Source organism: Amblyomma mixtum, chromosome 2, assembly GCF_055824585.1.
Source record: "Amblyomma mixtum isolate Tamu chromosome 2, ASM5582458v1, whole genome shotgun sequence".
Classification (NCBI taxonomy): domain Eukaryota; kingdom Metazoa; phylum Arthropoda; class Arachnida; order Ixodida; family Ixodidae; genus Amblyomma; species Amblyomma mixtum.
Window position 1 is genome coordinate 135,737,070 of NC_143013.1, and position 12,467 is coordinate 135,749,536.

Sequence of the window (12,467 nt, forward strand, 5' to 3'; positions counted from 1 at the left end):
AATACGGTGCAGTTCGCAAACGCTATAGCAGGCATGATCATAATTGGAAGAAATACGCGCATATAGCGGCGTCAATAATTTTAACTCAGTGATTCCCACCTCGCAAGATCTAATGTGTTTGGGGCAGTGTCAAATCGCGTGGGGAAGCTTCGCACTCATGGCCGGGGTTCCAAATGAGATGGCTCAGGGTTGGTGTGCCACTTGCATGGTTTTGAACACCTCTTCAATCCTGTGTGCTCAGCCGTGAGGCACAGTGCTCCGATGTTCTTGAGCTCCCATTTTCCCTTGGCAACTAGCATTTTCTGAACACCCTTTGGTGGCAGTGTTAGAAGACGTGCGGAGTTGTATGCGTTTATATCAGTGCGTTGAAACCAACTCCACGCTCAGAAAGCGATTTGGTCAGAAGGCAATTCTTGAACTGAAATTGTTACAAGTCTTTCATTTCGCCATCGTTTCAGGCCTCTGACACTGCATACGTAAAACGACTCGGTCCTTTCTGCATAACAAAGAAACGAGAGTCAGTGGATCAAAATTCACCACACGAAAACCGTGTACGGTATTCTTGGAGTGAACTGAGCCCTTGTACAAGTAAAGCAAGGCTCATCTAGCCTCAAGGGGACGCCGCAGTTTAATCGGCCGACTTCCTTCCCGCCTCGACGCACGCGCAACACTGCTCCACGCCCATCCGCGACGCATCTCGGCGCAAGTCACTTCCATCCGTCGCAGCGGAAAAGATCGGAGACCGCCCTGCAGAGATCGGACGCCCTTTCGGGAAATAGAAGGCTGCCGAAAAACACATCGGCCCACGTAGCCGGCCGCGTCGCGTGGTCGTCGTACGTGACACAGGCGGCCTCTTTCTCGTGTTTCCGATACTGCGCCACCTCGGCCGGTATATAAGCGACGGCACTCCCCATGTCGCTGCACACTTCAGCTGCGGACTCTACAGCCAAGCATCTACAATGAACGCTCTGGTGAGGACTTGCGCGGCATCGGGTTAAATTCTATTCCCTCTTAAGGTTAGCTCCTATTGACTTAAGCAAAGGTGCTGGTTAATAAAGTAAAATATTCTGGCAGGAGGGAGGTTCCCATAGAAATATGCACGTTCCGGCATAAATATCCGGGACATGGAAGCGATTACTATAAGAATTTTCTATCTAAGTGAAGGAGGGGACAGCCTTTCTCTGTAAATGAAGGAGCGAACAGACAATGGCGGATGTTTGGGTGTACCACTCACGCCAGGCAGCGAAATGCACAGTCCATCCTTCACACTTTGGCTTCGCACTTAGACTGAAAGAAAAGCGTTTTCGTGGCTTCTAAAGCCCCAGAACTGGGCGCACCTGTGCAAGCGGTATGGCTAGAGGTGTGCAGAAATGAAGGCCCTGCTTGTAAGGTTCAACTCACTTTGATCCAGAAAATCATGCTGCGCTATAATGTCCAGCAAACTAAAAACTACTACCAGGCAACGAGTGCCACTAGTTGCTTCTTACTAGAGACTAGGGCTGACACGTGCGCTGTTTTCCCGACACAACTGCTGCGTTCGTTCATTACGACAGCGTTTTGCTAAATAAATAACTGCAACATCGAGTTCTGAATCGCATGCGTCGTATGCATGCAGTAGAGCTAAAATATGAGGCTTATGGCGTCTACAAAGAACTGCCACGAAGTGCAAATTTAAAACAGTGTTATTATAGAGTGTTCTTAGTTATATCTGCCGTCAAGTCAAGCTAAAAGAGAATGGTGGCCGCATTGCACTCCGGAACAGTACCTTGATTCACATGATCAATTTGTTTTTTTCTTGATAAACACTCAAAAACTTCCGTCCTCAGCTGCATTTTTTTTTTAGAGCTGGCGACAACTAACCAGGGAAGTGTAGAGAGTCGTATCTTCTGATTTTGGAATCTCTGGGCGGGCAGTAGAAAACACTGACGCCCATTGCCTCTCAAAACGAAGCGAATAAGTTGTTTATAGACAGTCGCATCACCTTCCCCATATTTCCTTTCTTCAGCATCAGAACGTGTTCTTTTCGCGCAATATAATATTGGACAGGATGAAACGAACCATATCAGACAGAGTGCATGCACACGGTGGTTCCCTCGTGCACCGCAGACGTCGCCTCAATATGGCGTCCCGTGCTTCAATACCAGCTGCTAAGCAAAAACAGCTTGTCCACTCTGTTGCCTTGCTTCCTAGTCGAGAAACATAACAAAAGTTTCTGCCGTCATAACAAATTCTTCTATAATGTTTTTGACCCGGAACTTGTAATAACTAAATTTTTCTAACGGCGACATAAATTATTGAGTTACTAAAGAAAAGTGCTGCAAAAAAACTACAGTACTACAGAAAAATACTGCCAAACAGCAGTAAAATTTGTCGCTACGACCAGACTATAAAACTTTTCGTCGTATTTTTCATACGGTTATATTTTTTTCAACTCGGTTGTAACGGCTTCGGCCGTTCAATGTGGCTGCCACCAACCCTGAAAGGCATCATGACAAGCCTGTCAAAGAGTTTCAATGCTTCGGTATACTCTAAGCACGAATACGCTTATATGTGAGTAAAGAGAGACTAAGCGGTTCTCTAGTGCACACGCTTTTAGAAGAGGGTGTGTGCCAGAGGAGTGGTTTAATTCCCTTTTCACTCCTCTCTGTTTAGAGTGCCGTGTTGAGCGATTACCCCACTGGCTCCAAGAACGATTCAAGCTTGGCGAGCCCCTAAGCTTACTCAGTTCACTTCCCACGGCCAGTACTTTTGAACACTTTCACTCGCGTGACTCTTGATCGTCAACTTGTCGTCTGCGTCTAAACGACATCTGACGCCCCTGTAAAGTTCCTTGCCGGTTGTTCAAGAAGCGGCCTGCTGTGAACACAACTGTACTAGTTTTATCCTACTGTCATCTGCTTTTTTCGAGTAAGGTGGATTCCTTTAGCGCCAGATGCCGCATGAACCCAAGAAAGAGGTATTACGTTATGCGTACAAGTGGAATGGCGGGCTAAAAACTTCAATTTCTTTCCGTTCCTATTCCTACAGAGCCAGTGAGTGAGCACGGGCCACCATAATGGGAAACCGCTTCCAAAGCATGGCGGGTTATAGTGCAACCAGTGAAGAGTCGTCTTGTTGTTCATAGGGGCTTCGAAATATTTTGTAAGGCTGTTTCCCAGCTTTCATTAGCAAGCACACAAAAGTAAGCGCAAGTAAGTTATGACAAAACAAGTAACAGGCTTTACCCATTCTCTAGACCGCACATTATTGACACATTGTCTTTCGAAAATAAACGGTATTTTCTTTAAGTAACTGTGCCGGAGTACTAAATGTAGCTGCGGACAGCAATACACTGCACACAGATGAGCTATATCGTTTCTCCTCATAACGCATGCTGTGCAGACCACTGCTGCCGTCCTCTGCGCCGCCCTGGCCGCGGTCATGTGTGATCCTAAGGTCTTGGGATACGGAGGCTATGGCGGAGGCTACGGCGGAGGCTATGGCGGAGGCTACGGCGGAGGCTACGGCGGAGGCTACGGCGGAGGCTACGGCGGAGGCTATGGCGGAGGCTACGGCATCGGCGGAAGTGTGGCCCTCGTGCGAGGAGGTCCCGGCCTCTACAAGGCTGTGCCCGGCCCAGTGTTCCTGGTCAAGACCATCCACCAGGTGAACAAGCTGAGCGGAGGAGGGGCCCTGGTCGCCCACTCCGGCCTGGGAGGAGGATACGGCGGCGGCTACGGAGGAGGAGGCCTTGGGTACGGCGGAGGATATGGTGGTCTTGGATACGGTGGTCTCGGCTACGGTGGCCTGGGATATGGTGGACTTGGGTATGGTGGACTTGGATACGGTGGCCTCGGATATGGCTACGGCAAAAAGTACTAGGAGTGCAGCACCTCGACTGCGTGAAGAGTGCCTAGTCGGCTTAATGCAATGGGTTCTTCACGTCAATGGACACGGGACCTGAGAAGCACGGAGAAACAGGCGTGACTCATTATTTGGAGATGCAGCTGTGACTGATGTACAAAGACGCACTTGAGTTGTTTTTTTATGAAAATAAAAATATTTATGTGTGACATAAGTCTGTCTTCTAGCCTCGTCTCCAACATCATGCAAAAGCATCCGCTCCTCTGGTGACATTGAACGACTGAAGAAACGCGATTTGCACACCTACTGAATCACCAATTGCAAGAAGTTTCGCTGAACATGAAGACGCATGAAGGCATCGTTGCGAACTATTAGGTGTAGTGGTCTTTAGTTTGGGAATGCAGCAATGATAAAACCAATTTTCGAAAGCCTTCAAGTAACAGAAGTCTGAGAAATTCAGATAATGTTTTCTTAGGTTCTCATCTCTGGGAGACGGCGGCGCGCGATGAAATTTTGCCAGCTGCGGCCGCATCATTAACGTCACCTGTTATTAACGTCACTTATCTACACTCTCAGAAAAAAACCGGCCCAGGGGGGAGTAAAGACAACTTTAGTCCTAAAAAGGGCTCTTTAGTCCCTAAATTTGCACACGACACACTCCTTGCCAAAAATGCGCGCCGTGCGCAAACTCAACGGACTAACTGCCGAGAAAGAGACTAACGGGAGGCGAATCGCAGCACAGCAGCACGCGAAAATTGCGCGAGAAGACCCTGACTGCAATAGTACTCAATTTTTGAAGCGCATGGATGTCGTCTAAGGCCAGTGAGGGCACTGCCGCTGCCTGTGACGAGGCGGATACCCTTTTCCGTGAGAAATAGGCTTCGTGCCACCGAAACGGCTGGCAGCTGTGCAAGTGCATAAACAATTACTACGAACTTCAATACGTGTCAAATGTGAGTTGTAAAAGTTAGGGTTGAGCAAGTACACGTAGTTTCACACCGTTGCCGTTGTTTACGAGCTTATGTGATGCTGTGTAAGTATCGGCGACACTTAGCAGTCAATTCCCTGTCACCGCTCTCCGCCGGTAACAAAAAACGAAGTGAACCATCGCCTTCTACCTTTGTTTTCAACAGGCTGTAATGTGCAGCTGCCAATTGCAAGGAAGAAGACCACCTTATACGCAAAAAAAGAAACAAAAAGAAAACCACTGTTGTGGTTGTGAAGTACCGGCCGTAATGTATACACAGTTCAGCACTTCTTTTTTGGCCAAAACGTGATTTAGACCGTTGTGCGTGCGCATTAAAGCTTACCGCAGGTTTTTTCAAAAGCATATGACACCAAAACCACCACACTGTGATAACAATTTGAGCGGTACAGACAGACCGTGTGTGTGTTTCGCATACAAGGCTTTTATTTTCTACCGTGGACTGTCCTCGGTGGTGGCGTAGTCATATCCGCGCTCGGCTCATAATCCAAAGGTTGTCGGTTCGAATCCTGGTGTTTTCATGTATGTTTATTTCTGTTTCCTTTATCGTTGTTATATGTGTGAAGTTCTGTCGGAAACTATCCCACTATAAATGACGCTGGAAATCACGCGTCGTGTGCATTTTTTCATTAAATGTCTGCTCCCGGGGACTAACGGTTGCACCCTTTAGAAGGGGACCAACAGTTACACCCTTAGCAGTTAGTCCCGAAAAGGACGATTGCCAGTGGCAGGTCAGTTAGTCCCCAAAAAGACTAACCTCTCGCCCCCTATTCGCCCCTTTTTTCTAAGAGTGTATGAGTAATTCTGGATCAGAACTCGCACTGGAACATCCATATTCAGGCACTATGTAAAAAGTTAGGAGCAACACGCTTTCCTCTCTAAAAATGCCGTCACTACTTTGGCAAAGGCACAGTTCGAATGATTTACTTCGAAGTTTTTCAAAGCAAGTTGTCGCACTGCATTGAATCCTGGGGAAACACAAGTTCTACTTGAAGCCGCTTAAGAAAGGGGCCGTTAGATTCATGGCACAGTCTAACTACAACACGAACACTGCTCCTCATTTTAGGCAGAAGGATATACTAGCACTTAACTCACTAATTCAGTACAGGACTCTACTAACAGTACAGTCACGGGTAAAAAAGATTAGCACACATGACGGAACACGAGAGCGCCGGTATGACAACGCGTGGCGCTGCGGGTGGCGAAGAGGCAGATAACGAGAGTGTCGTGCCGTTCCCATTCTACAGTTTTAGGGGGGTTCAGCGGACTGCCACACACAGCAAAATTACTGGCTAAAAGCAGCGCTATCATCTATTGTTCCCGCGAGTTCCTTTTGAAGAAACAATCACGGGCATAAAAAAAACAGTAATAAAAAGAAGCCAGCTTTGCTCATGATAACCGACCCAAAATAAATGCCACAAGCACAGTCATGCAGGATCGGCACTTCAACGCTCGGGCGATGCACGCTTGATAAATCTTAATTCCTGCCGTCCCCCCCCCCCCCCCCCCTAGGCTGCAAACATGGAAACGGCCCGTAAGGCAGGTCTGCGTACCGCAGCGCCGCGTGGTGAGATATACGAATTCTGATCGCCAGTGATCTGTGCTAATATTTTTTGCTCGCGACTGTACATTCATGCCTTAAAAACAATTCCCGCTACACTCCTGCGATTAAACACAGTAGGAAATTATTTGCATAAATCACAACTAGCTTTCAGCTAGGCATCTAGATGTTAACGCATTCATTCTTCTGTAACGACTATTCGAAGTAAAAAATAAAATAAAAGCGTCTTTAAATGCGGTTTCTCCGTGTCCTCGAGCTTTCTACAAATGTGCCGATTGCAGAGGTAAAGCAGCAATTTTCCAAGTGGTGCTACCGACCACATCCTCTCTCCGTAGTCTAGAATACGAGGCGACCAGATGTGTTTTTTTCTTCGTGTTTTAATCCCTGGACGCAGTTCACTCGTGCCTCATCCAGACGGTGCACTTGCGGAGCGGGTTCATGGGAGTGCCGGGGGCGCAGCCGAAGATCTTGCCGAACTTGTTGAAGTTCATCAGCGCCGCGTTCACCCTGCGCACCAACAAGCGCATCATCATCAGCATCAGCCTGACTACGCCAACTGCAGGGCAAAGGCTTCTCCCATGTATCTCCAATTAACCCTGTCCTTCGCCAGTTGCGGCCACCGTATCCCTACAAACTTCTTGATCTCATCATCCCACCTGACTTTCTGCCGCCCCCTGCTACGCTTGCCTTCTCTCGAAATCCACTCCATCACCTTTAAGGGCCAGCGGTTATCTTGGCTTCGCATTACATGCCCTGCCCAAGCCCATTTCTTCCTCTTGATTTCAACTAGGATATCATTAACGCGCGTTTGTTCTCTCTATGTGGTGCTCGATAACAAGCTGCAAGATATGCAGATTGTGCTGCAAACAAGACTCGCCCAGTATTTCCAGCGAAGGTGAAGCAGAGTTTTTAAAAATAAGCTTTTTGCGCTATAAAGGCGGCTTATTGTGCCATTCAAGTTAACTAGTTCGCCAGTTAACTAATTTTTGATAATTAACTTTTTGCTATTACAGTTAGACGCGTGGTTCCGACAGGAAATTTGTAGCCGGTCGATAGTAATAAACGCATCAGTTATTAGACATTCGAAAACAAGATTACTTTCGGCACTGTGGCCCAACAAATGTTTGCTACATCGTGCCAAAATACAAGCACTTTCGAAAAGCACGAACGCAGAGAAGCCCCTTCAGTGCACGTTAATTAGTCGAAACAGCCAAATTTTGTCGAGCTACAGCGCCAAGGGTAATCGCGTTTTCGAAATTCTGAATACTGATATGTCTTTTACTAACCGCCGGCCACAAATCTAGTTGCAACCAGATGTCTAACTGTTATAGTTGAAAAGTTAATCCACCAGCGCAAGTTTTACTAAGCCGCAAACGCAATTTTCTTGCCTAAAAAAACCTATTCTTTTCCCAATCTAGTTCACCTTTACTGAAAAACCTGTACACGTCACTCAAATATAAACGCTGTCTTAATCGGGACTGCTTACAAGTCAAGCTTCTATAATTCGTGTGGTCTAAAATCTAGAGGAGTGCATCAACAGTAAACGCGGACAACTCTGCTTCGAAGATAAAAATCATTTTCAAGCGCTAATTAACTTCCAGCTCCTCTGCGCTCCTATAGTTGTAATTTTATTTTTCCTCGCAATAGAATCGGCCGCATTTATTGAACTATTTTTTATTGAAATTGCTATTCAAGCCTAATTTCCATATACCAGATGCATTGTGCATATACGCAGCTTCCTCTCTGCTGAGAGATTTGTGCGGTGGGGGATATCGCATTCTTCTGACTCTGTAGTTTTGTAGTATGGCCGAATATTCCCTGGGTGCTGGCGCAAGTTCCGCGGTCTCGTCGGATGCTCGGAAAGGAGTGTATCCTCGAGCTATCCTGTCGGCCTCTTGGTTCCCTGCCACCCCCGTGTGCTCCGGTACCCACACAATTTTGTGTGGGATCTTGTCGCTTTGTTCTTCCTGGTTTTTAATTCTGTCGCTCGCTGCGAGGAGTATACGGAACGTGTGACGACCTAAAACTTCTCTGCTCTACTAGCTGCACAAAATTAAACAAAATTGCACAAGAAGGTTCCTTGTGTTATGCACGATTCACCCCACATGGGAAGGCGGCCGAACGTTATACAAATAAAAGGGGGGGAAACTCAAGTTTGGCTAACCTCTTCCAACTGTGATAGGTGAGGTTTAAAGTCCTAAAGTTTCAAATAAACTATGAGATAGGTAGGAGTGAATTGTTCTGCATTTACAGGTATTTCTATTGCCTGGTGACTGGTTAGAAAAATTAAATGAAAAAGTGACAGATCAGGCGCTGCAAGAGCAAGGTTTGAATGCGCTAGCAAGCAGTTGATCGCACTAATGACTGCATGGCTATATTTTAAAACTACTGCAAACACCTTATGCTTTCCGCTAAAAACACTTATTTTTCTTTTTTTTAACATTTCACTTTTTGCTTAGCCATTGCCAATTTTGCTTGGTTCCTCTTTGGCGCGAGGCCCAAGCACCTGGGCGACGCGCACAGGTTTTGTTGGCGAGTGCGCAGTAGCTTTCTGTGGCGTCAACGGAGGCAGGCGTTTTGTATATGTCATCCATCTTCTGTTAGGTCATGACATTTAGCATGACGTCATGCTACTGCCGCACGGACTATGCTTGCCTCTGTCCATCAAGTAACACGGCACCCGTCGTGGCTATGAGGTTCCGCACTCGCTTCGCACGAGAAATTTCTGTGTTCGAGTCCGACCCGTAGTAGTTTTATCCTGGGATTTTTTATGTTCGTGTGACGCAGAAGAGCCACACACATGTCGCTACATCGCTCACCACGACCAGTAATGCTGGCGCATTAAAACTAATACTGAGCATGGTGGCATCTGCCACCACCCTGTTTCAAAGGGGACGCTCCTAACATACATCCATCCACACTTGAGCTTTCGCAGTTCGCTCCCAAAGAAATGCTGCCGTAGTAGCCACTGTAAACGTACTCACACAGGGTGTGCGTTAGTGCTCACATAGCTTCCCAAAGCCGACGTATAACCGCATGGGCATCCCATCAGCGGCCTGTGGCGACTGCTCTGAAAACCCGTGTTGAAGTTAAGGCAGCTGCAGCTGCATCGGAGACGTAGCATTCTTTTTTCTAGCCAAGATAACGGACTGATAAATCTCTGGAGGAAAGAGAAAGTGTTGGAGCGCCGAATACGACAAAGCAGATGGGACCGGAATATCAGGAAGCAGATTGCGGCTTTAAATGGAGAAACTGAAGAGCACGCAATCGCGCTCACGAAGCAAAATTGGCGGAACGCCTGCGATCTGATGGAGATGAATATGAGTACCGCGGGGGTGTGGCGACCCTTAGATCCGGATAGCACAAAGTCAGTGTCCAAACAACAGCTGGAAAGACTGACGCATCAGTTTGCCGGCACTAAGAGGTAACTCTTAGAGGAAGTCCGGAACAGGTACAACAATGTCGCAAACGGCAACCCCTCCAGGACTACGGAGGAGGCGAGAATTCTGAATTAGACGCCCGGACCTGTCTGGCTGAAGTCAGAACGGAGATTAATCGACTGGGGACTAAGTCAGCAGCAGGGCCGGGTAGAGTGAGCAGCAGAATACTGCGTAATTTATACGACAGATCCATCGCCAACCTCGCAACGTACATGCAGGAGTGCTGGGAGAAGAAAATGATACCGTAGGAGTGGAAACTCGCAAAACTCGTTTTCATTACCAAGTGAGGGAAAAAAGTGGGCCTCAGGCCGATATCGCTCACCTCCTGCGTGGGTAAGCTTATGGAGCAGTGTCGTTCAGACGCGGCTCAATAAGTACACAAAAGACAATGGGCTGCACCCACACACCATGATCGGCGACGTGATGCTGCAGCTCAAGGACCAAATTATAGCCAAGCAAACCCGAGACAGTAAAGTGACCGTGGGGTTGGATGTGGCAAATGCATTTGACAATGTGAGGCATGTGTCGATCTTGGCGAATCTGAACTCACTTAATCTCTGGAAGATTGGTTTATGGCGTTTTAGCGTCCCAAAGCGACTAAGGCTATGAGAGACGCCGTAGTGGAGGGCTCCGGAAATTTCGACCACCTGGGGTTCTTTTACGTGCACTGACATCGCACAGTACACGGGCCTCGAATTTCTCCTCCAAAGAAATTCAGCCGCCGCGGCCGGGATCGAACCCGCGTCTTTCGGGCCAGCAGCCGAGCACCATAGCCACTGAGCCACCGCGGCGGCTTAATCTCTGGAAGAGAGTGTGCAATTACATCAAGAACTTTTTACGAACAGGAACGCGACTTTCAAGATAGGGGAATACTCCACTGAGGACATTAAACGGGGTAAAAAGGGGACGCCGCAGGGTTCGGTATTATCACCAGTCCTCTTCAACATCGCGATATTTGAACCCCTCGAACCGTTGGCGGAAATTTATAATCTCCCCCCACATCATATACGGGGATGACATAACATTATGGATAAACAAGGGGAGTGACGGCAAGTTGGAAGCCCTCTGAAAAAAGCTGTTGACATCACTGAAGGGTACCTGACACCCACATGCATGACTTAAGTTTTCGGCCGGAAAATTGGAAGCGCTGTTCCTCATGCCCCCCGGAAAACGGCGCGTTCACTGAAAGCTCGAGGCAGACATCTACCTGTACGTAAACGGTGGAGAGGCGGAGAAATTCCCGCGGTCGAAAGTATCGGCGTCATCGGGCTAATTCAGGCGAAACAGGAGAATCATGGAACGCTTGCTACGTTAGAAGCCAGCGCAAATCAGACGTTTTGTCTCATCAGATGAATATTGAATAAGCACGCTGGGATGAAAGAGGTGAATCACCTGAGTCTCGCGCAAGCCTTGGTAATCAGTATAATAGTGTGCGTGGCACCCTACCTCAGTCGTCAAGGTGTGGAACGGAACAAGCTTGAAATTATTATCAGGGAAAGTGTCAAGGTCGCGCTCGGACTCCTCCCGAACGCGTCCACTGAGAGACTATGAAGCTTGGGGTCTCGAACACTCTCGCTGAGCTGATTGAAGCTTCTGTTGCCGCTCAGCACCAAAGACTACTCGGATGCAAAACGGGGAGGAAAATTTTAGAGACTGGGCTACAAGCCCAAGCAGTAGCATTGTGCGCTCAAGAGACATACCACGACAAATCAGAGAAAAGATTAAAATTCCTCCGCTGCCCAGAAACATGCGCCCTGCCTTTCATGAAGGGAGACGTAAAGACAGGGCAGAGGCACTACAAGCTAGATTTACAGGTCCACACGACATCCTACACACGGACGCTGCAGTGTACGAGAGCAAAGCGGCATAGGCGGCCGTGGCGGTAAGGGAAGACGGAACCCCGGTGGCATGCTGCACAGTCCGCGGCGCCGAGAGGGTAGAAGCTGAGGGAGTGCCCATAGCCTTGGCCGTCAGCCAAGGGAGAGGGGGGGGGGGAGGGGGAGGGGGGGCAAGGCGGTCATCAGCGACTCAAAAATGCTATAATAAATTACGAATCGGCGAGGGTGACGAAGACAGCCAACCGTGTATTAAACAGGGAAGGAGGACCAAGTGAACTGGTTCTGCTCCTTTGGGCAACAGCTCACCAAGGACTCGGAGGAAACGAGGAGGCTCATTCGGTCGCCCGAGGTCTCACTTACAGGTAGACCACTGGAACCTCCCAAGTCACTGAAACTATAAACAGCAGAGCTGATATGCGTGCATACCAGGAAATCACACTATACTACAGACTAAATCGACAAATTTATCTGCCAGCAGACAGAGCGCTCCATGAGAAAGAGGAGGTTATGTGGAGAAAATTATAGACGGGAATTTTTCCCAACCCAGTACTCTACAAGTGTCATCCTCAAGTCTTCAGGTCCAAGAACGAATGTTGCGACGAGGCAGCAGATTTAGTCCACGTGGTGGGGGAAATGTCCGACTACGTACGATAGCTTCCGCACTATCGAATACTGGGAGGCTTAGCTCTGCAGCCCAGACCCTAACTTCCAGCAGGACATCATCGGTGAAGCCCTTGCTGCTGCTGCGTCACAAGGGATTCCGGCCGACGGCTAAGGGCGACGGCGAAGATAGACTTCTC

At 48.3% G+C, this 12,467-nt stretch overlaps 2 protein-coding genes across 2 annotated transcripts in view; one reads left to right on the plus strand and one right to left on the minus strand.

Annotated features, from left to right (window-relative positions):
- Positions 1-959: 959 nt before the first annotated feature.
- LOC149361017 (uncharacterized) lies at positions 960-3,861 on the plus strand. The gene is made up of 2 exons (XM_089569444.1): positions 960-971; positions 3,382-3,861. Exons 1-2 carry the CDS (start codon positions 960-962, stop codon positions 3,859-3,861), a joined length of 492 nt encoding a protein of 163 aa, XP_089425570.1.
- Positions 3,862-6,765: 2,904 nt separating this feature from the next.
- The window catches only part of LOC149361018 (neprilysin-1-like), a 125,793-nt gene continuing 120,091 nt past the window's right edge, over positions 6,766-12,467 (minus strand). Inside the window, exon 23 of the mRNA XM_089567975.1 lies at positions 6,766-6,896. Coding sequence (XP_089424101.1) covers positions 6,785-6,896 — 112 coding nt within the window. The 3' untranslated portion in view covers positions 6,766-6,784. The remainder of the gene's footprint in view (positions 6,897-12,467) is intronic.